A 23,209-nucleotide genomic window follows, 5' to 3' on the forward strand; every position below is an offset into this window, starting at 1 on the left:
TTTGGATTTTCTTCTAACGCCCTCAATCTACCTTGCCTGTAAGAAATAACAATTCTGTGTTTATCTGTGGGAAACAATGATCGGAGAGGAATCAGCAGGCTTTGGAAAATGATTCAGAAAAGAATTACGCTTCACTAAATAAGGAGGCAATGCGAGCAGTGCATGAACTGGAGTCAGAAAACCCAGTATTCTAGAAAAGTGGCAGGTTTGAGATTCAGGGCACCAGCCATGTTGATAGCTCCCTCTGATGACCATAGAATTCCACACAACATTTTATTTTTGTTCATGCAGTCAACTGACAGCTGACTGCTTGTGTCCTAATTGCTTCCAAGAGAGGTCAGCAAAGGTTTTCCTTTAAAAAAAAAAAAGCCTGAACAGACTTAACAGTGCACATACACACACACACACACACACAAGTGTGCACGCACACGCACACATGCTCGCACACACCCTCTTGCGCGCATGTTGATTTATGGAAACAATTATGATTCTGTAGCAGTCTTTCTTGAGCTCCGAAAGTTTGTAGCTACAGTAGAGCGTCTCATGTTGCAAAAGGCAGACAACAGAAATGGAATACTTGTGTGTCCAGCTGTTATCAACAGGAGCAAGTAAGTCATCTGTCTTCTTTAAAACATCTTAAAAGATTTCTTAGCTGCTAACAGCATTTTCCGTTGTCATGATTTTGTAGTATCAGAAGCAATGCTCTCAGTGTCTTATGAAGCAGTGGCAATGGAACTGTATATATACAGACTATGTAAAAAATAGAACTGAGTGTACTTTGTCCTGATAAATCTTAGATACCAGAGCAAGCTTTTAGGGAAATTACTACTAAGACAAATAGATGAAGCAATCAAGTGAAAGAGGATGCAATAGCGGTTTTCTCCTGAAGAGTTTGGCAATTTAACTGAATCATCAGACTCAGTAGAAAACTACAGAACAAGAGAAACGAGGGCTGCATATCAACATTTAAAATGTCATGTTAATGATAGAAATTCTCGCTCACATACACATGAACCCTCCCCCCCCCTACTGTTTTATTCCCATAGCATGGAAGATAGTTGCTTTGCTTATGTAATGACCATAAAAATTTATGCATACCACTTTCTTCATAGATCTTTTGCTTTCAGTGCGAACAGAGAATACAAGTAGCAAAGGAGGACGCAGCAGCCGAGGTTATTGCAACCTGTTTCTTTAAAGGATATCCTTCCTGGCTGAAAGGATTTTTAAGGGTCAATTCTCTTCGATACCTGCATCTTAAAAATAGTAAGGACTGGAATTCTGGAAGAGGGAACAGTCGCTGGTTAAATTACTTTACAATTCAAGGGAAAGGCAGAGGAGGACAGGTCAATGACCAAGGAAAGACAATCTACTGAAGACGGATTTTTTTCATTATGTTGTTCGTGAGTACCCAGAACACTGCACTATAATGCACAAATGGATATTGACATGGATCCTGCCAACTTTGCTCTACAGATCATACTTTTACATTATCTTCCTCGTGGGCGCTATAGCATTAGCTTGCAATGACATGACCCCAGAGCAAATGGCTACAAATGCAAACTGTTCTTCCCCTGAGCGACATACCAGAAGTTATGATTATATGGAAGGGGGGAATGTAAGAGTAAGAAGACTTTTCTGTCGAACTCAGTGGTATATCAAGATTGATAAGAGAGGCAAGATAAAAGGAGTATTGGAGCGTAACAGCAACTACAGTAAGTAATCTCTCTCCTGCAATATGAATGGATAGTTTTGTATCTGTATGTACTGTCAATTTTTTTCTTCTTAGTGTAACGTATGGTGCCCTAGTTCTTTTAAAGCATACTGACTATGCCTTCCTAATAATGTGGCAGGACATTTGGTACTGATTTTGAAATACGTCATTTTCAAGAATACGTTTCCAATATGTTGTAGATCTGCTAATGTATTACTGGCAGCTGGCAACTATTAACAGAAAAAGACTATTATAACAAGTGAATTAAGGTTGTTAAGTATTAAAAGTCTCAAACCACAAAGCTCTATGCTCATAAAATTATTATGAAATATTAAAGAATGCCTGTAGTATACACCCTACCTGTAAGTATAATGCCTTAACACCATAGGAAAACTTATCCACACCTCAAATTGAAGCAGAGACAATGATGAATGATACCTTGCAAAAACTAGCCTGCAAAACTAGCCTTGCAAAAAAAAAACTTTGCCAAACCTGGAATGAAGACTAATTTCTTTCAGGGTCCTTTTTCACCACAATGATAATAAAATGTAACAGTATTTTCTTCTGTCACTCCATCCATTATTTTTATCTATTTAGCTTAATAGGGAAGGAAACCTATTTTTAAAACCTGCAAGAGATTGTTAAATGCCAATTTTGATGTTGACACACATCTCTTGAAAGATTTTTCATCCGAGAGTACTTTAATAACATTATATATAGATCTTATGATAGTATGTGTTTATTGTGCACAGGTAAGTACTGTATATATATTAAAAACAATTTAACAATAATAAACAATATATTTCAATGCTGATGATAATGGTAAAAAGTAGATCAGCAATTCTTGTACTTAATTGTGGTATAGCACATTAACACATGGTGTATTGGGAAATAGAGATCTGTTCTACTCAATTCTCTGTCTAAATACTTATGAGAAACAATTCATCATGGTCTGTGATTCACCTTCTTTTAATGTTGATGTCTGTATTAGTCCATTTAAATCTTGCACGCAGGCAGTTGGAATAGAGCAAATATCAATGTAAGGACATAAAAACAAACCTAGAGGTATTTTCTGGACCCTACTACAAGCAGGGACCCACTGATATGCCAAATTCAAGTAAACAAAACAACAAGATATGTTCCATAGAGAACAGAGAATCATTTCTCCCCAATTTATGCAATGCTGAAAAAGAGAGCTATGCTTGTGTTTTATCTCTACATTTGTTGCCTCCTACATTTCTGGATGGGTTTCTAGCACCTCACACTGACCAACAGTGATAGAAACAAACTTCTATTAGGTTAGCAGGATAAGGATACTCATACGACCCTGAAAGTGGCAAGGTTCCTGGTCGCTGTCCTTACCCAAACGCGACGCCAAGGAGCACTACAAGCTAACTAAGGCGTAGTATGCCATTCTATTTTATAGTATTTTATTGTTATAGTGGTGCTTTAGCGGCTGTTTTCCCCACGTGCACAAGTTGTTATTTATGTGTCGTTTTTACCTGTATGGGCCTATGGCCGTAAATAAAATTACTTACTTACTATTAGGTTAGCTAATGGTTCAGTTTATCATATTTAAGATATGCTTTAGGTCTTTGTTTCACACAATCTTGAATTTGGCATATAGGCTAATGCTTTTAAATGAATAAAGCAATCTTGTTGGATGTGGGATTAGAAGTTACAGGAACAAAAAATTGTATATACATTTTGCATAAGTTTGGGAATATAACATGTAACTAAGACTGACTGTCTTAGGTACATTGCACTTAAATGTACTTACATGTACAGCATTGGATTATATCTCCTTCTGAAAACTGCTATACAGTTAACACACAAATAACTGAAAAAAGAAGTCTGAATATTCATCTATGCCTCAACCATATCATGTAGCAGGAGAAGCCTCTATCACACCTAACTTTATGAGTAATACTCAATTAAACTGATTGAATTTACTTTCTTTCAACATGCTGAAGCAATCATATTGATTTTAGTATATCCAATCCAGAATTAGTGTTCTGAACTGAGGACCCTCATTTCAGCACTCTGCAGGTGCTCTAGGGATCTTTGTATGGATGATCCCATACAAGCATGCTGTTCACTTTATAAGTTAGGGTATCTCTGTGCATGTATTAATAATAATACTAATGTATAAAGCTGTACCTGTCCACTGAAAAAAAAAAAATGGGGAAGTCCTTACACATGTGGCGGTCTGCATATGAACTGGAATTACTGGATAATCAAATTGCCAATTTATGCGGGTGAGGGTCTTAGGTACATTAATCTGAAACAAATACTTTTGAGAGGACCTCTCCATATGCCAATGTATCTTGTGAAAGCCACAAAATCATGTCACTGAATATTCACACCATCACATTCTATTAAACCCAGATGCCTACATTCTTCCTTCTTTAAATTGAGCAGAAAACAGAAATCATTGAAGAGCAGTTGCATTCTAATTTGTTTCTACGCCGACTCCAAGTAATATAGAACAAAAGAGAGTACTGGAAATATGCATGCATAAGACCAATTTCAAGAGAGAGAGAGGAGGTAAAATATGTAATGGCTAGAAAATGGATATTACTAAATGGACAATTTTTCCTCTGTTGCAATGAAAAAGAGGCGTGTGCCACTATAGCTACAGCCTGTGAGAAACAAATGGGGGCAATGATGTTAAATGCTGCTCCACTTCTCTCTATAAACCAACTCCTATGTCTTTGCTATCTAATCTGACACCATGCAATTGCACTTAGGGACTAACTAGATGTTTGTAAATAAGTGCCATGGTGCCCCAGCCCTTGATCATTTAAAAGAAAATCAGATGAAGGAGTGTCTAATCCTTCCCTCACCCTCTGTTTCTCTACCCAAAATCTCTGCCCATGGCTTTCCCCCTGTAGGGTTGAAACAACGTGTACTCTTCCATTCATTTTTCCTTGTCTGCCATGTCTTTCTAGATTGTGAGCCTCAGGGTTGGGACTGCCTTAGGATATTGTAGTGTTAGAAAAGGTTCCAGTTGTTGTTTAGTCATTTAGTCGTGTCCGACTCTTCGTGGACCAGACCACGCCAGGCACTCCTGTCTTCCACTGCCTCCCGCAGTTTGGTCAAACTCATGCTGGTAGCTTCGAGAAAACTGTCCAACCATCTCGTCCTCTGTCATCCCCTGCTCCTTGTGCCCTCAGTCTTTCCCAACATCAGGGTCTTTTCCAGGGAGTCTTCTCTTCTCATGAGGTAGCCAAAGTACTGGAGCCTCAGCTTCAGGATCTGTCCTTCCAGTGAGCACTCAGGGCTGATTTCCTTCAGAATGGATAGGTTTGATCTTCTTGCAGTCCACGAGACTGTCAAGAGTCTCCTCCAGCACCATAATTCAAAAGTATCAATTCTTCAGCGATCAGCCTTCTTTATGGTCCAGCTCTCACTTCCATACATCACTACTGGGAAAACCATAGCTTTAACTATACGGACCTTTGTTGGCAAGGTGATGTCTCTGCTTTTTAAGATGCTGATGTCTCTGCTTTTTAAGATGCTGTCTAGGTTTGTAATTGCAAGGTTCCAGTAAGATCAACCAAAATTATCAAGGGGATGGAGCGACTCCCCTATGAAGAAAGGTTGCAGCGTCTAGGTGTTTTTAGTTTAGAGAAAAGGTGAGTAAGTGTGACATGATAGAAGTTTATAGAATTATGCATGGCATAGAAAAAGTGGATACAGAAAAGTTCTTCTCCCCTCTCACCTAAAAATGTAACTTGTGGGCATCCCATAAAGCTGAATGTTGGGAGGTTTGAGACAGTCAAAAGAAAGCACTTCTTCATGCTGTGCATAGTTAAACTATGAAACTTTGTCCCACAGGAGGCAGTGATGCCCACTAACTTGAAAGTCTTTAAAAGAGGATTAGGCAAACTCACGGAGGAGAGGGTTATTGATGGCTGCTAGCCAGGATGGCTATGCTCTGTCTCCACAGTTAAAGGTGCAACACTTCTGAATACCAGCTGCCAGAAACCACAGCAGGAGAAAGTGCTCTTGCACTCCAATCCTGTTAACATGGGTCTAAAGAAGCAGGTGGCGCTGTGGTCTAAACCACTGAGCCTCTTGGGCTTGCTGATCAGAAGGTCGGTGGTTTGAATCCCCGCGACGGGGTGAGCTCCCGTTGCTCTGTCCCAGCTCCTGCCAAACTAGCAGTTTGAAAGCACACCCTCGCAAGTAGACAAATAGGTACCACTGCGGCGGGAAGGTAAACGGCATTTCCTTGCGCTCTGGTTTCCGTCACGGTGTTCCGTTGCGCCAGAAGCGGTTTAGTCCGGCTGGCCACATGACCCGGAAAGCTGTCTGTGGACAAACGCCAGCTCCCTTGACCTGAAAGCGAGATGAGCGCCACAACCCTACAGTTGCCTTTGACTGGACTTAACCATCCAGGGGTCCTTTACCTTTACCTTTAACCACATGGACTATAGATGGGCGACTGTGAGAATAGGATGCTGGTTTCCCACAGGCATATAGTCAGCCACTGTGAGACCAGGATGTTAGGTTAGATGGGCCATTGGCTTGATCCAGCAGGCTTTTTTATATTCTTAGTACTGATTCTGTAAGTCACTCTGAGAGGTAAAGGTTGGCATAGGACATAAATACCTTAAAGTAGGTGCACATCTGAATTTTGAGGGGTTTCAATGAGAGAGAGAGACAAGAGAGAGACAGAGAGAAAATCAATTTGATGTCAACAATATGGAGTGGGAAAACACTGGGTGGGTAAAGGGCTAGGTAGCCCCTCAATCCACTTCTTCACTGCTCAGAATCCCCACTGCTTTGTTTTTTACAAAAGCCAATGATGGGTCCTTGCACTATGTGCTTGCGCCGAAATGGAGTTAGTTCCTTAGTTTGAAAACCATGAAGGTTTCTAGCTACCAGATCTCTAACATTCTACTATTTGATGTAACAGTGAGGGCAAGTAATTTTGCTGGTTTCAATCCAAGCTACACAAACATATACGATTTTATAAGATGGCTCATTATTTATATTCTGGTGAAATATCTATTCTGAAACAGCTAGAACTGAAGCTTCTTGCCCAATAAGTAAGGTGGATTTCCATCCCAACTTTAAAGAAAAACGACGACGAGTGATTTGTCTCCTATTTCCACTACTGTGGAACCATTTTGCCTGCCCTTCAGTTGTCAGACCTCAACCATCCCCTAGAATTCTGCTGCTAAAATATCTGTGATCCACTTCGTGGACTTTTCTGATTAAAAGCGATACAAAAATACTTGACATGAAACAAAATATTTTGCCAATCTCATCATTCAGAACATGTGGCACTACTCATTAAAGCCCTATGGGGGTTTCTTATCCACACCTCTCTTCAGTCCAGGCATGCCTAAGAAGTCCGCATTTTTACACTGAAAACCCTCCTTGGCTTCTCAAATACCCTTGCCCTGACTTTCTATTCTCCACATCTTCTATTGTCAGCTCTCCAAAGGTTCTTTGCATGCCACACACTCTCCTTTGATGCCCCTTATTCTTGTAATTCTCTCTGAAAACACCTAGATCAGGAGTGGTAATTGTGGTGCCTTCCAAATGTTGCTGGACTACAACCCCTATCAGCCCAAACCAGCATGGCAATTTTTAGGGGATGATGGGAGTTGTATGCAACAATGTCTGCAGGACACTACTTTGGCTACCTTTGAACTAGATTAAAAAAGGTAAAGAGACCCCTGACCATTAGGTCCAGTCGTGGCCGATTCTGGGGTTGCGGCGCTCATCTCGCTTTATTGGCCGAGGCAGCCGGCATACAGCTTCCGGGTAATGTGGCCAGCATGACTAAGCCGCTTCTGGTGAACCAGAGCAGCGCACAGAAACGCTGTTTACCTTCCCGCCGGAGTGGTACCTATTTATCTACTTGCACTTTGACGTGCTTTCGAACTGCTAGGTTGGCAGGAGCAGGGACCAAGCAACGGGAGCTCACCCTGTCACGGGGATTCGAACTGCCGACCTTCTGATCGGCAAGTGATAGGCTCTGTGGTTTAACCCACAGCGCCACCCGCGTCCCTTGAACTAGATTATACTACTTCAAATCCCTTCTTCAAAACCCATCTCATCCATGAGAATTCTCCTTTGTTCCCAGCGAAACTAAGCCTGAATATATGTAACTAAACTTGTGTATTTATTTCCTGTTCCACCTGTCTCTATGGTCCATGTTCCTCCTCTTCCTTTCCTGTTGCTCCCATTGAAATTTAGATTGTAGGCTCATAGGAACAGAGACCCGTCTTTTTTTTTTTTTATTTTATTTTTTTTTTTTTTAATAATATTTATTAAAATTTTCCAATTAATTACAAATTAATAAAACATCCAATTTCAAATCTTTTTCCAATTACATCCTTTCAGGACTTCCCCTTCCCTCCCCCCCTTGTATTCCAAATCTCTCAAATGATCTCAACAAGTTCTTCTCCTCAATTCAAACTTGTTATCCTTAACCCAATTTTTTTTTTTAAAAAAAACAACAACATTATTTTCCATTCCCCTAAAATCGGCTTATTCCCACCACGAGTTCCCCACTTTAGAATACCATATAAATGTATATAGCCTAAATAAAACATAGTTTACGCCTTTAAGGATTCCACATTTCCCACCCCCCCTTTTCCCGGTTGCGTTCCCAATGTTCCTCAATGTCCGATATTTCCACGTCTCTCTAAATCATAGTCCTTTGCCAGTCCTCTTTAATTTCGAGTGTCCAATCATGGAAGGATTCTGTCTCAAAGAGAGGCCCATTTTTTCCATCCAGATTTTTATATCCAGGAGTGAAAAACTCCAAATTATAATCCTTAAGCTTGTCAAATCTGGATGTCCCAAATGTCCCCACTTTTGACTTGGTCCAATTCTTGTTATTTTGTTGTTCTTATTGATCAGACTCCTCTTTCTATTTCTTTCTGTCCCTGTTTTCCTGCACAAATGTCCTAATTCCAAAAGTTAGTTCCTTTACAGAGGCTTGTTATTCAGAAACAAAACATTACGTCAAGTTCCTTTCATTCCACAACAGATGATTCCATTGTCTTCTTCGATGTAGTGGCCTCTGTAGTCATAATAATGTTCCATTTCTGCAGTTTCCCAGGAGATAAACAGTTCAGTTCCAATTTCCAGCTAAAACTTGTAATATCCCTCGGCTCCTCTAGGTGGATTGCAAAAACTGAGTTCTCTTCCAGATCGCATCCATTAGCCCTAGTAACTTTGTAATCCTTATTTAAAACAATTTGTATCCAATTTATAACAAATATAACCAGCAAAGTCCTTGTAACATAGTCTCTATCTTATTTTCCGCTTTGACAGCTCTTTGACAGCTGTCAAAACTTGCCTTTCTCCTCTCCAAACTCCGTCATCGATCGCTCCCGGGGTTCCAGGGGGGGTTGTTTTTAAGTCCGAATTCTACTTTCCTCCTCCAGCTCAATCTCATATTCTTCACTCGTGAGGTTAAAAACTTGCCAAAATGATGTTACTCCGATCTTAGTTATCAGATCCTTTGCTTTGATCCTTCTACAATGGAGGGGGTGGCTGACTTCCTTTTTTGCGCCTCCCCCGCTCGCTCCGAAATTTTTAAAATTTTTATCCCTCTTTTTAGTCCAAGTTCCAATTACTTACAGGTTGTTCTTTTAGGTCCGAATTTTCAAAGGAAGAAGCCAGCGCTCTCCGCCGAATGGCATGCGGCTTCGCACGGCAGGGATAGCAGAGGACTCAAAACACCACGCTTCTCCCCGGCACCCGATCCGTAGCCTTTAAAAAGGCTCCTTCACGAGTCGGGAGGGCGCTGACGGTGTCAGCCGAGTCTCCATGTCCACGGCCCCCGTGGCCGTGGTTTTTAAGGGTCCCCGCATCGCCGGTGCGGTAGGACCCAGCCCCTGCCGTGCAGGCTCCCTCCGGAGCTCGGAGGGAGTCCGCCATTCGGCGATGGCGCCGACCCGGAAGTCGTCTTTTTTTTTTTTTAATGCACACTGACAATTATACATCAATAATATGCTAAACAAATTTGAGGACTCTGATAACATTTTCTAGAGAGCTGGTTCCCCCCATTTCCATGTATTATGTAGCTTGCTTCCCTGAATCACCTAGAGATTTTTTTATGCTTTGTGTGGTGCTCCTTATATGTTTGCAAAACTCTGTGGTTCATGTGTATTACTCTGTTTAGAGAAACATGCCAAAGGGCAAGGTCTTTTCGCCCTTTCCAACCGTATTAGTCTATGTATGGCAGGCATGTCCAACAGGTAGATGGTGGTATGAAGTTTAGTGACCACCTCTGGCCTCCCCTCCCCTAAAAAAAGCTCAACAACTCCTGGCAATGACAATGGGTAGATTATACTGTGAGTAGATTGCAGTCTCTTGGGAGTTGGACGTGCCTGGTCTATGGAAATTGAATACTGTCTGGAATTAACTAGTTTTATGTCATATCAAAATACAGTCATACCTCAGGTTGAAGGAGCTTCGGGTTAAGCATTTTTGGGTTGCGCTCCGCGGCAACCTGGAAGTAACGGAGCGCGTTACTTCCGGGTTTCGCCGCTTGCGCAAGCGCAGACGCTCAAAATGACGTTGCGCGCATGCGCGGAAGCAGTGAATTGTGACCCGGCAGACGTGGGTTGAGTTTGCTTCAGGATGCGAACGGGGCTCTGGAACAGATCCCGTTTGCATCCAGAGGTACCACTGTACTTTCTTAAGTAAATTCTTTACAAACTATATGAAATGTAAAACTGCGTTTAGCTCTGTCCTACTGTGAAGGTCCCAGTGCTAAACACAGTGTCAGCCTGATTCAAAAGACTTATTCTGGTATGTCTGACGTTAGCACTGGCAGAACATCTCTGCAGGTCTAATAAAATATAAACTGTGTGTGTTACGCTGGTGCAGTTGTTGATACACCTTGTTCTATGGGTGTATTTAACATTTGCACCTGACTTCCAGATACTTAAAATAGTAATTTTGAATGTTTCACTAAGCTGCATCAAAGCAACCCCTTATACATATATTTTCTATTTTTTTGGTTATGGCTTCAGATAATCTCATTTGCACACTACAAACCCCACTTGTCTTAAAAGAGGCATGAACAGCTTGTGACCCACTAAGCTGGAAAACACCTAGTTGGTCAGGTATGGCAGCTCACGGATGACTCTAATTTTGATTGGTTGCTTGAGCCTGCAGAAGCATGTGGGTTGTGCCTATCAGGATACAGTACAGTACATAGCTGGTGGGCTGCATTCATTCAGCTAACAGGCTACAAGTTGTGCAGGCCTAGATGAGAACAGGGCTGATGGCAGCTGCCTCTATTTAACCCCTCCTTAGGGGCAGCCCTGCTCTGATATACAAACCAAATTCATCTGATAGCCAGAAAGTATTACAAGATGTAAGATGAACCTCCTCTTAAAGAGTCAGATTCTGGAGAAGCCAAACTTTGACGATTTGTTCTGTCACATATATAAAAAAAATCACTATAAATTTCTTAGGCTAATCTGGAGGCTTCTAAGAAGTATCTGCTATTAGAAATTCTGCTAGTTCAAGTCATCTAGGGCAGTTTATAGAAATCAATTTGCCTGCTTCAACCTTATATTTTAAACGAATAGGGGGCAAAAGTGTGACATCATCTCTATCAGCATGTCTGGATTTTCTCATGATTAACATTACAGATTTCCAAAGCTGGAACATGTGGGGGATTTCTGTTTCCAGTTAGATCTGTGCTCTATAAAGCAGATTGCAAGAGTACAGAATAGCATGGAATTTACCCATGACAAAGCTATGTATTTTGGATTTCACACCAACATGAAAGTGCATGGTTTAAGCCACTAATATATAAAATGTGCATCAAGAGAGCATCCTTATTCATATTTCATCTAGGTACTATACAAAACAGAAAGTAGGCAAAGTCAACTTTCTCTCAGATTGAATGCCCAAACCATCAATATAAACTGCCAAATAAAGGATGCTTAAAGTTCTTCCCTCTTTTCAGATTAGTCAATGTAAGTATGCAACCATCTTAAGAATATAATGAAATAATAAGGAATATGTCATGCAGATGAATAAAGCACTCATATTCTTTATGGGTTTTTATTCAAAACCTTATAAATCACAGAATAATGTAGCCTCCTGAAAAGAAAAGAAGCAAGCGACAATTTCACTCAGCATGTTGATGACGTGCCCTTTGTTTTATTAATCTTATGTGGTTCTAAATTACCACAGTCTTTGGGATCGTGAACAGAAATTTATCAAATATGTTAATGTAACATTCAATACTGGTTTGTGTCTATGAAAACCCCCTATATGCGCCCAACTGATTATTTTGTAGCTCTCTGAAGTCATTGTTTTCAAAATATTTAACTTAAAAAGGCTGGGTGATCCTGGCTAATCAGAGATCACATAGTGAACATTTTGATACCATGTAAAAAGGTAAAGGGACCCCTGACCATTAGGTCCAGTCGCGGATGACTCTGAGGTTGCAGTGGTCATCTTGCTTTACTGGCCGAGGGAGCCATGGGACTGGACTATATAACAGCCCTACCTATATAACAGCTGATTCTCATAAACCACCACACAGTGACCCAAATTGTGAGAGCTAGCATAAAGATTCAGAGCTTCAGCTGCCTGTTGGTGCTGCGGCACCAATGTGTTTCTCTTGTTGACTTCGCACACAAGATTTGTTGTACTGATTCTAGCCGTGCTCCACATTGCTTGGGTTTTTATTAGGCTACAGGAGCAACATCCTTTATACTGGTACTACCCTTGCTGGTGCCTTTCCCGGGAAAATCAGAGGCTCACTATTTCAGGTTCCTACTGGAAGACCGGACAAAAGCTAGAACGTTGGCAGTGGCAAAGTTTTTATCGGTGGTTGCAAGAACAAATGAGCCCTATATTCTAAACAAAATGCTTGATTAACCTGGAGGTAGGCTGTATGAACTGTGTATTGATTTGTAATGTTTTGTTGGGTCTCTGGACCGTAATAAAGATTGATGATTTACCTTTATGGGCTACCCTTAAAGATGGTTTGGAAGCTGCAACTAGCACAGAATCCAGCAACTAGGCTACTGGTATATTTGGTTGGACTCATATCATGTGGTCCTAAAGGATCTGCCCTGATTGCTCATTCACTACCAACACCTGTTTAAGGTTCTGATATTGACATATAAAGCCCTAAATGAGGTGGGCCTGAAGTATCTGAAGGGGTAACTCATTTCATATCAACCTGTGGGGATGATTAACAGAGAAGGTCCTATTAACAATACTACAGTTTTCTTTAGAATCACAGAATTGGAAGGGATCCAAATGTCATCTAGTCCAATCCCCTGCAATGCAGGAATTTCAACTAAAGCATACATAACAGGTGACTGTCATCTGCTAATTTAATGAACCATCCCTTCAGTACTTCATCCAAGTTATTCTTAAATAAGTTGAACAACAATGTCCATTTTTTCCAGGATGGTGGGAAACCATTAGTGAGCATTCTTTGGGTTTGGTCAGCCAGCTAGCTACAAATCCACCTAGCAGTTACTTCATCCAGCCCACATTTTACCATCATCTCTGCAAGAATATCATGGAGGACTTGGTCTTGAGATAGTCTGGAGCCCTCTAGCGCCATGCGTGGATAGGCAGGCCTCAAGTTTCAGTACCTTTCTCTTCCAGCAGGGGAACCAGCTTGAACTTGCTGCAGGTTAGTTTTGCATGTTGCCAGGCAGGAAGGCAGACACGATACAGGTGTTGCAGGTGACTGTGGCAGCGCCCCCTCACCATTCATGTCTTTTGGTCCAATGTACACCATGAGACAGCACTCCAGGCTTCCCCCTCAAACTCCTCTACCAAACTCCCTCAAAAATGCCCCTCTTTAAAGTTCTGGTCACGAGAGCTTTGCCTGTCAGATTTCTTCCTGTAGGGCTCGTATTAAAAGTGTTACAGCCTTGCCTTCCTTCCCCAACATGGAGGCGTAGTGATGGGAAAATAGAAATACGTAAGCCAAAGCTAGCAAATTGGCTTCTTCTTAGCAATTGTCAGTAATATGGCTGCAGGTTGGCTAGTTGTAGCTACTCAGTTTCCTTTTCACTATTTAGCTTTTGTGATGGAGGAGGGAAATATATTTCTCAGTGTTCATTGCAGGGAATGAGTCAAATGGGTTGAGTCCCAAAGCTTGTCAAGGTTTCAGCTTTCACTGAATTGGTGTCACTGTTGTCGCTGCTCCAACAAACCCATGTTCAGTACAGTTGCCATGCTAAGATGGTGGCTCCCATGATTATCAGACCTTGAAAAACTGGTATCACTGGATCATCAGTTGAATTAAGGTGCAATTAATTGTTGCTGTTTTGAATTTTATTGTGATATCATATTCTTGTGCACGCCACTATTCTGAATAATAGGTTTGGGGGGGGGCAGAGTGCTGAGGGTGTATTTATGGAACCAAAGGGTGGAGGGTGGCCGTCTATAAAAGTTTGGGAACCACTGGGTTAAGCAAAGCAGAAGGCGCGAGGAAAGAAAATTGCCATCTTGGAATGCCTACTTTTCCAAAATGCATCTTGCGCCATTGTGGTATAGCTTTTGGCATCAGGTTGAGACAATACCTCTTTAGTCAGCTCTTTTGGTGAATGGATGTTTCTCTGCCCGCTCTATTGCTGCACCATTGTTGTGATTTTGTTTGGTTCTGCAGTTTTTAATCTAATGATTTTTAATTGATTGTATATTGTTTAAATTGTGGTTATTTATCTAACCCGCCCTGGGACCAGTCGGTGAAGGGTGGGCTGTATGTATAAATAATGAATAGATAAATAATGTAGTTCAGCCAAATAGCATAGTTAAATGATGGGGTTCAATTTTTTTTCTGGAAAGTGCACTCTTTTCCAGTTGCCAAGAATATGATGGATTGCACTCTGATGCTGGCCTTGCCGCAGTTTGATCCATAAGATAGGGGCACCCGCTAACTATATCTTGCATTGGTGGAAAAGATACTAAACAATCTCATGGAATTCAATAACATTTGAAGTAAGTCTCTAACTTGTCTTTATGACATGGTTTAGCCTTGGCATATTTGACAACAGGTGTTTTTGAAAATGCACAGTGCAAATTCTCTTTCCCTCACCTACTGGATAATACCAAACAGTTATCAGAGTAGAAGGCAAGTGTGTAAATAAATATAATAGGAAATGGCTTTCAGGCAAAGAGCCCTGGCAACTCTCATTTAGCACTGGAAGGATTAACGTTTTGTACGTCTCTTAAAGTTACATTTCAGCACTGATGTTCCCAGGTGTATACAGTGGTGCCTCGCAAGACGAAAATAATCCATTCCGCGAGTCTATTCATCTTGCGGTTTTTTCGTCTTGCGAAGCATCCCTATTAGCGGCTTAGCGCTATTAGCGGCTTAGCGGCTATTAGCGGCTTAGAAAAAGGGGGTGAGCGAAAAAACTCGCAAGACGTTTTCGTCTTGCGAAGCAAGCCCATAGGGAAATTCGTCTTGCGAAGCGCCTCGAAAAATGGAAAACCCTTTCGTCTAGCGGGTTTTTCGTCTTGCGAGGCATTTGTCTTGTGGGGCACCACTGTATTTAATGCGTATACATCATTATGCAGCAGATATAAATTAAGCTTTGAAATGATGAGCCTGTTCAATAGCAACGGTGTCCTAATTCTTGGACTGGCACCAACAGGAATGCCTGCGTTTACTAGCTGAACTTCTTCTTGGACATCAAGTTGGTGACTAGGGAATAAACTTGATGAATAATGGTACAGCAGGCCACCAACAGCCAGAAGAAATCACTCTGCAGCTGACACAAATAACTGTTCTTCAGCTTGGGAACGAAGGGCAGAGTGAGAGCCAAAAAAACACTCCCATGAAAAAAGCGCTGATTGAAACAGATGTGAGACAAAGTCTTGACCTCTCAAACCTATGATTTGTTGCTCTTCTTTGTGCTTTCTCTTCTTTCTACTGGCATGTTTCAGACATAACAATGTCATGCCTTCTGCCCAGATGCTCAGCGCAACCTTCTCCTATACCTAACTTCAGTGCTTGTTAAACCACAGCTTCCTGTTAAATCTGAAGCATTTATTGGACTACAAGTTCTGATATGAAACCAGGATCAGATCAGGCTGCAGTCCTAACTCCATTTTCCTGGGAGTAAGCCCCACTGAATTAAATAGGGCTCCCAATGGTTAAGACTCTGCTGTAAGATTGTTACATCTGAACCAAGCCAGTGTATTTTACCCACATTCCATTATTTCTCATACAAATCTGAATATTGCACAAGCAATATAATGGGTGTATTGTAATAGCTTGAGTGTGAGCTGTGATTTTGAGGTCCCCTATTCACACATCATTGGCAATGAATTCTGTGTGCAGTAGTGAGACAAGTCACTTTTTCTCAGACTTTGCTCTCCATTTGCAAAACTGGGGTAACAACACTTACAGGGCTGATTTAAGAATTACTGAGAGAATCTATATGGCCCTTTTTGAACACTCAAAAACTTTTACTATCAAATGTAAATATTATTGATAGCAAAGTCATGAGATGAAATGGTTTAAAACGGTTTCTCTACATATCAGTATCAATTTGGTCTCTTTTTATTGCTTGCTTTGATTATTTAATTTTCCAGCTTTGTGATTTGCAACACTCCAAATTTTCTACCGTCTGCATCCATAACATAACAACATGTTGATGTGCATTCTAGGATGTATTAAAACAATTTTATTTGACCTGTCATATGGCAGTCTGGACAAATAAAAACAGATTTCATTCAATTGAAGAATTATATGCATTCTTACTTTTAATTATTGTTACCTAGTCCATAACAATAAAACCAATAGAATAAATAAATGAATGATTGGTAACCAGAAATGGGAGACCTGCTTCACGACTGCAACTAACTGCAAATAACATTTTTTTGTCACTTGCCTGCTCTTTTTGCAGAATTGTCACGCATATATGTCTATTTCTGGCAGTTATAAATGTCAGTATCTCTTTAGACTTTGTTCAGTTTCAGGGGTCCCCTCCTAAAATATTAAAATATATTTAAAAAAACTATCTTTAAAAAAACTATCTTAGGAAAAATTATATGAACCTACCTAAACTAGCAGGCTGCAACCCACTTGTTTGGGAGTAAGCCCTATTGCACTGTTAAATTAAAAAGAGAACAGAGGCCAGTTTCTATAGCCGCTGTACTATTAGCCTATGAAAGTTTCATAACACATGATATCATTTGTATGCCTGGAAAAACTTCTCTGTATAACGAACGGTGCTGAAAACTTGGAAATGGATATTCACAGATGTGGCTGACAATTGCACACACAATTCAAGAAAGGCAGTAAAAACAATAATGAAATCAATATGCCTTATTAATTTGTTATGATTCCAAGTTTGAAATAAAAAAACCCACCCAAGTCAACTTGATTATAACAGGATTGGTTGATTTACATATAACGCCTATATTATTATTATTATTATTATTATTATTATTATTATTATTATTATACCATCAGTTCTACCACCTCCTTTGGGCTAGAATGAAAAAGGCACCGTACTACTTGGAAAAGCTCCACCAGACAGCATATTAAGGATGCGGTTGAAGCAGTAAATATACCTTCTTTGCTGCCTTCACAGCCATTGAGCAGGCCCGATTATGAGCCCGTGCTTGATAGCATTTGACTGGAGTTTTCCTCCATTTGAGGTCAAGCTATCTTCTGGCTTACTTCATTGCCCCAAGCTTTGGCTCAATGGCATTTGCTTAATATTTTGCATAGGGTGAGGCCTCTAAATATAATGCGCCAAGATCTTCAGCTAATGTAATCTGATACAGCTCTATTCAAATCAATGCTCACACGTCAGGTTGTCATGATAGGAGTCTCTAGACTTATTGGGGAAATGTCCGAAGCGTAAAAGCCACAAAAATGTCTGAAGTTAAACAGATGGTGCATCTGGGAAAAAGTTAAGCAGGCTCCAGTAGGGGTTCTATTTACACTTTTCAAGCTGGCGTTCATGCTTTCTTCTGAGGACAATCAGCTGCAGCTCTTACTTTCCTTTCTAAAGTTTGCTAGAAGAGGTTTGATCTGGAGGGAGTGATAGTTGGAACAGATGAAGGGTGACAGTAATAATGGCTGAGCTATGATGGGCACCCTGCAAGATCAGAGCCCAGCCACCCCTAGCAATGATTGTGGGTGTGGCTCTGATACCAAACACTCAGTCAACTTCCCATGAGCTGGAAGATTTTAAATGTGGTGTGGTATGGGCATAGCCAAGGTTGGGGACAGATGTCCCTCCCCCCATCAAGTAAAACAATAGAAACACTTAACTAACTGACCAATCACATAGGTCCTGCCCCCCCCCGAAAACTCCTGCCTACGCCCATGTATGTGGTCATCAGCATTGATTGGGGGTAGGTTTCATTATTATGCTGATGAAATCCAGCTCAATATTTCTTTAACTAAGCATATGGGAGTTACCAGGGACGCAGGTGACGCTGTGGGTTAAACCACAGAGCCTAGGACTTGCTGATCAGAAGGTCAGCGGTTTGAATCCCCGCGACGGGGTGAGCTCCCGTTGCTCGGTCCCTGCTCCTGCCAACCTAGCAGTTCGAAAGCACGTCAAAGTGCAAGTAGATAAATAGGCGGGAAGGTAAACGGCGTTTCCGTGTGCTGCTCTGGTTCGCCAAAAGCGGCTTAGTCATGCTGGCCACATGACCCAGAAGCTGTACGCCGGCTCCCTCGGCCAATAAAGCGAGATGAGCGGCGCAACCCCAGAGTCGGCCACGACTGGACCTAATGGTCAGGGGTCCCTTTACCTTTACCTTTATGGGAGTTACCACCTCTTTCCTGAACCACTGTTTGGATGCTTTTAGTCAATAAGATGCGAGGGATTGAAATAAGACTGAATCCAGGCAAGACAGCGATTACACTGGGGGTGGGAGGAATGCTCAGGTCTTGGACTATGTTAGTATGGTTGTGGTAGATGGGGTTGAAATATTCCTATTTGAAGCCCAGGGATGCTCCATGGGCTCATCTTTGCTCCAGGATAAACAAGAAATAATGTTTGCCAGTGCTGTATATCACCAATTGCATTTGTTATATAGGCTCTTCCCCTTCTCAGGAAGAGGTGATCCTGCCATGCCAAATCTTGGTTTTGTAGCCGCCAGGACTGACATACCTGTAGTCCGTGTGTTTCTATTCCCATCATCCCTACGATGGCTAGCACAAAATACCTGGAAGATACAAAGTTGGGGAAGGCTAGACTATAGTATAATGCGCTCTAGGGCTGTTGTCAAAGATGACTTGGTTTTGGTTAGTGCAATATGCTAGAGTACATCTCCTAATAAGCATTTGGAGACATGAGCATATTCAAGGGCTGATTTGCACTGGCTACTAACTATTTGCTCCTGGGCCCAGTTCTGGATTTAATACTTATAGCCCTTCATGACATGGGACTTACATACCCTAGGGATTGCTTTTCTGTGTATCAGCTGTTTATGTTCAGCTGATAAGCTGTTTAGGGAAGCTTTTAATGTTTAATGGGTTATTGTATTTTGGTGTTTTGTTGGAAGCCGCACAGAGTGGCTGGGGAAACCCAGCCAGATAGGTGGGGTATGTATAAATAAATAAATAAATAAATAAATAAATAAATAAATAAATAAATAAATATTATTATGCCCTGCTCTGTTTACTTCCCACATAAGGCATTAGACCCGTGGGTCCCCAGATGTTGTTGAACTCCCATCACCCCTAGCTAGCAAGGCCAGAGCTCAGGGATGATGGGAATAGTAATCCAACAACATCTGGGGACCCACAGGTTGAGAACCGCTGGGTTAGAGCATCTACTGCTAGGAGCAGGGTTTTAACAGCAGAGGCCCCAAGGTCACAGACTGACATCCTTGCTGAGATTAAAGAACATAAGAGCTGTTTTCATATTTTGATAAGGCTGCAAGACCTTTTTATTCCCGTCAGCTCCTGATGTGTCTTGTCGATTTCGCTTTTGCCTAGCTGGAGTCTGCATTTAGTTTAATTTGTTGATTGCTATTGCCTGCTTCAACATTGTTTATTGAAAACATTTATATGCCGTGTTTCCTACACTCAAAGCTTACCTAAAATCAACAACTTTAAAACATAATAAAACAACAAACAAGTTTTAGGGGAAGAGAACTGTTGGAAGCGATCTCTTCCCCCAAGAGTGGTTCCCTAGAGTTCATTCATTGCATATGTTCCCATCTTTAAATACACAGTAGGGGCTCTCTCCCACCACAAACCCTTGCATTTCTTTTCGTTACGCCTAGTAATCTGCAGTATTTTATAATAAAATGGCCACAAAATGATCTAGCATGGCAGGATATTAAAACACACACTTCCGTACTATCTTTAGTGAGATGTACATTGTTAAACCTAAGTTAATAAACAAAATCACCTAATAGTTTACATTTGCTCAGATAATCGGATTTGGCCATTGAAATGAAGACTGATATTTCTATTCCTGTGCATATTGAAGGAGGACTTACAACTGAACTCTGGATGGATTGAAACAATAAACTTATAGCAATGTGGCCAGTATAAAAGGTGAGAGAGAAAAACTTTTTGCAGGAGCTTTGCCTACATTGCTACTGATACCAGTAAAGGATGATGGTTCTTATTACGGCAATTGTGGGTGAAGCTAAGCAACACCTTGTTCAGCACTAAATTAAGAGCCAATTATTTAGGTAAGGCTGGAGTGAAGAGGGAAGCAGGATTAGAATTATGTAACTGTGCCTAAACTGACAAATGCCAATTTGGGTTTAGAACACAAGTGATTTCAACAGTAATACAGAACATGTTGTTTATTTGTTTGCTTGTTTTGTTCTTGTTGTTACAAATCAGCACAACAAAACGCAGAGGAACTGGATAAGTGAATTGCAAAATTTGCTGTGCTTTTATAGCGTAGTTAAGAGTGCAAAGCATTTCACATACATTATTATCACAGCGATCCAGAGAATCAACCTCACACAATGGTTTTAGCAGGGAAATGGGTTTATTGAGCTGCCCATGTGCCTTTTGGGTCATGTTTGGCATGGTAATATGCCTCATGGCTAGAGCTGCCTTGACGTATTCCTTCCTTATTTCCTTTTAGTCCTCAAACTCACATATTCTAGGAAACCTTTGGATCCCACTAGCCCCTACACCAGGGGTCATCAACGCACCACCCACAGGTACACAGAGAGGCCCTTCCTGGTACCCACAAAGTCCTTTTCTCTCACCCTATTCAAACTAGGCTTGAAAGAACCATTCAGTAGAATTGGTGCAGTGGAGTGAAGTGCAGTGCGTGTGTGTGATGCTCAGTTTCTCTACTTTGCAAATGTGCCCACGGGTCCCACAAAAGTTGGCAACCCCACCTGATGCCACACATTGTAAATGAGTCGAAGTCCATGCGACTGAAATAAGCACACATTCTTCCCTGCCTATCCCTCCCGCTTGCTTTGCTGTCTCATTGTGTCTATTTTAGTTTGTCTAAAACGGGGCAGGGAGCTTGCCTTAGGGCAGGGAGATGTAATACATGCTCTTTGCGAACCGCAAACTATATAGACCATTTCAAACAAACAAACAAACAAACAAACAAACAAAATTGTTAAAAGTTATATCCTGCCAAAGGAGCCCAGGTTGGCAAACAAATAATAAAACAATTTAAAAATCTAATTCCAGGGAGCACTTTCTCTCCTGTGACATTCCGCCCCCCCTATGGTATTAAGACCTGCCATCGAGGACCTGCTCCACGTTCCATCCTCTAAAGCAGGGAATTTTCTGTGAATGAGTTATGAAAGGCACTGTTTTGAGAAACTGATTTGTGTCCTTCCCTTTGGAGGCAGGTGACAGCTTTTTTTGTGTCGCCAGGCATTTAGGAATTAGCTGGGAGATTTTTTAAAAAAATTCTTCTATGTACGTTTTCATTATTGTTTTGATGTGTTCTATTCTATACTTGTATTTTAAAGATTTTGTAAGCCGCCTCCTTCAGTTTTGCTGAGAGGTGGCCTAGAAATCTTGTAAATAAAAACTGACAAATTGTGCAGACCTGAATTGACAGTCTATCCTGCCCCCTCCCATCCCCGGCAACCCGCTTCTCCTCATGCTTTTTGTTGGCTATTCAATGCATTTCTTTAAAGAGCAAGTTGGGAGTGGTAAATCTCACATATTAATCTTTAATTGTGGGGCTCAGCAACAAGGGGGGGGGGAGTCTGACTCTTTAATGCAAAGCGTTTATATAGATGATTCAGAGAACAGAAATTACTGGCATCTTGGAAGAAATCTACTTCTGTACCACCATAAACCATGATGAGGAATGCAAGAATTCTGTCAGTGGACAGCATCCAAAACCACCCTTCTCCTCTTGATTTCACAGGCAGACAGTAGAATAAAAAATGTGGGTGGTGCTGGCACAAGAGAAGTTGCGGGCAGGGCAGCCAAAGGATGCCGTAATTCAATCCATCCTTCTGCAGCTTCTGCCACAAGTTTTTAACAGAAACCTGAGCTGCACGCACCCTCTGTCAGCAGCTGTGATGCAAAGGAAAACTGCCGGTGATGTGGCGGACCAGGTGTGTTCTGTACCTGCCAAGGTGCTTCCCACTTCTAAGTGCATGTTTCCTCCCCCAAAGTACTGCATTCTTTCCAAAACCAGAGTTTACATGAATCAATATTACTACTTACGTGTATCAATATTATCTGAGAGACAGACATCCATTCCTAATGGAGGAACTGATGTTGTCTACTCTAATTTCACAAATCTAATGATGAATGTACATATTGAAGTGGTTTTATCGGTGGGGTTTAACATTTTTTCAGGCTGCTCAAAAAAAAATGTTTTGGAGCTTTAAAGCTGGCTCTGTGTACCATTGCTCTTTCCATTCCCCAATGTCCCCTAATGTTTTCCCTACCTTTTAAACTATCCTCCTGCTGCTGCCGCACCAGCTTTTACTGTGGGTTAAACCACAGAGCCTAGGGCTTGCTGATCAGAAGGTCGGCGGTTTGAATCCCCGTGACGGGGTGAGCTCCTGTTGTTTGGTCCCTGGTCCTGCCAACCTAGCAGTTCAAAAGCATGTCAAAGTACAAGTAGATAAATAGGTACTGCTCTGGCGGGAAGGTAAACGGGGTTTCCGTGCGCTGCTCTGGTTCGCCAGAAGTGGCTTAGTCATGCTGGCCACATGACCTGGAAGCTGTATGCCGGCTCCCTCGGCCAATAAAGTGAGATGAGAGCCGCAACCCCAGAGTTGTCCGCAACTGGACCTATTGGTCAGGGGTCCCTTTACCTTTACCTAGTGCCATATAAAGATTTATCTGCATGTTTGTATTGTGTACAATATTCATCTTTCCTTCACAAGCATGCATGACACACCTGTTCAATGAATGGTGACAGTGACAGCAGCTGTCATGGAAGCAGTATGGTGGCAGCAAAGGAGACCAGTATCAGAGGGCAGAGGATTTACGTAGTGGCAGTGAGAAGTAGTAGGGTGTTAATAAAGAAGGAAAGTAATAAGCTAATAAGTTCCCTCCAACCCAATCCCAAATAACTGCACCTGGGG

General features: G+C 41.5%; 2 protein-coding genes and 1 long non-coding RNA gene across 6 annotated transcripts in view; 2 read left to right on the forward strand and 1 right to left on the reverse strand.

Moving 5' to 3' along the window:
* The window catches only part of FAM227B (family with sequence similarity 227 member B), a 112,653-nt gene that overhangs the window by 41,027 nt on the left and 48,417 nt on the right, over positions 1-23,209 (reverse strand). The window lies entirely within an intron of this gene.
* FGF7 (fibroblast growth factor 7) overlaps positions 1-23,209 on the forward strand; it is a 58,120-nt gene that overhangs the window by 11,374 nt on the left and 23,537 nt on the right. Inside the window, exons 1-2 of one of the 3 annotated variants that reach the window (XM_081839355.1) lie at positions 178-608; positions 1,113-1,712. In XM_081839355.1, the coding sequence (XP_081695481.1) occupies positions 1,427-1,712 (286 nt within the window). In that variant the 5' untranslated portion in view covers positions 178-608; positions 1,113-1,426. Of the gene's footprint in view, positions 1-177; positions 609-1,112; positions 1,713-23,209 lie in introns of those variants that run through there. The other 2 variants (XM_081839356.1, XM_081839357.1) reach the window with 2 other exon arrangements.
* On the forward strand, positions 2,501-6,727 carry LOC309328995. The gene is made up of 3 exons (XR_014150997.1): positions 2,501-3,009; positions 3,260-4,714; positions 5,255-6,727. It is a non-coding gene; the product is annotated as an uncharacterized lncRNA (long non-coding RNA).

This window comes from Podarcis erhardii (genome assembly GCF_964252035.2).
Source record: "Podarcis erhardii genome assembly, chromosome: 14".
Classification (NCBI taxonomy): domain Eukaryota; kingdom Metazoa; phylum Chordata; class Lepidosauria; order Squamata; family Lacertidae; genus Podarcis; species Podarcis erhardii.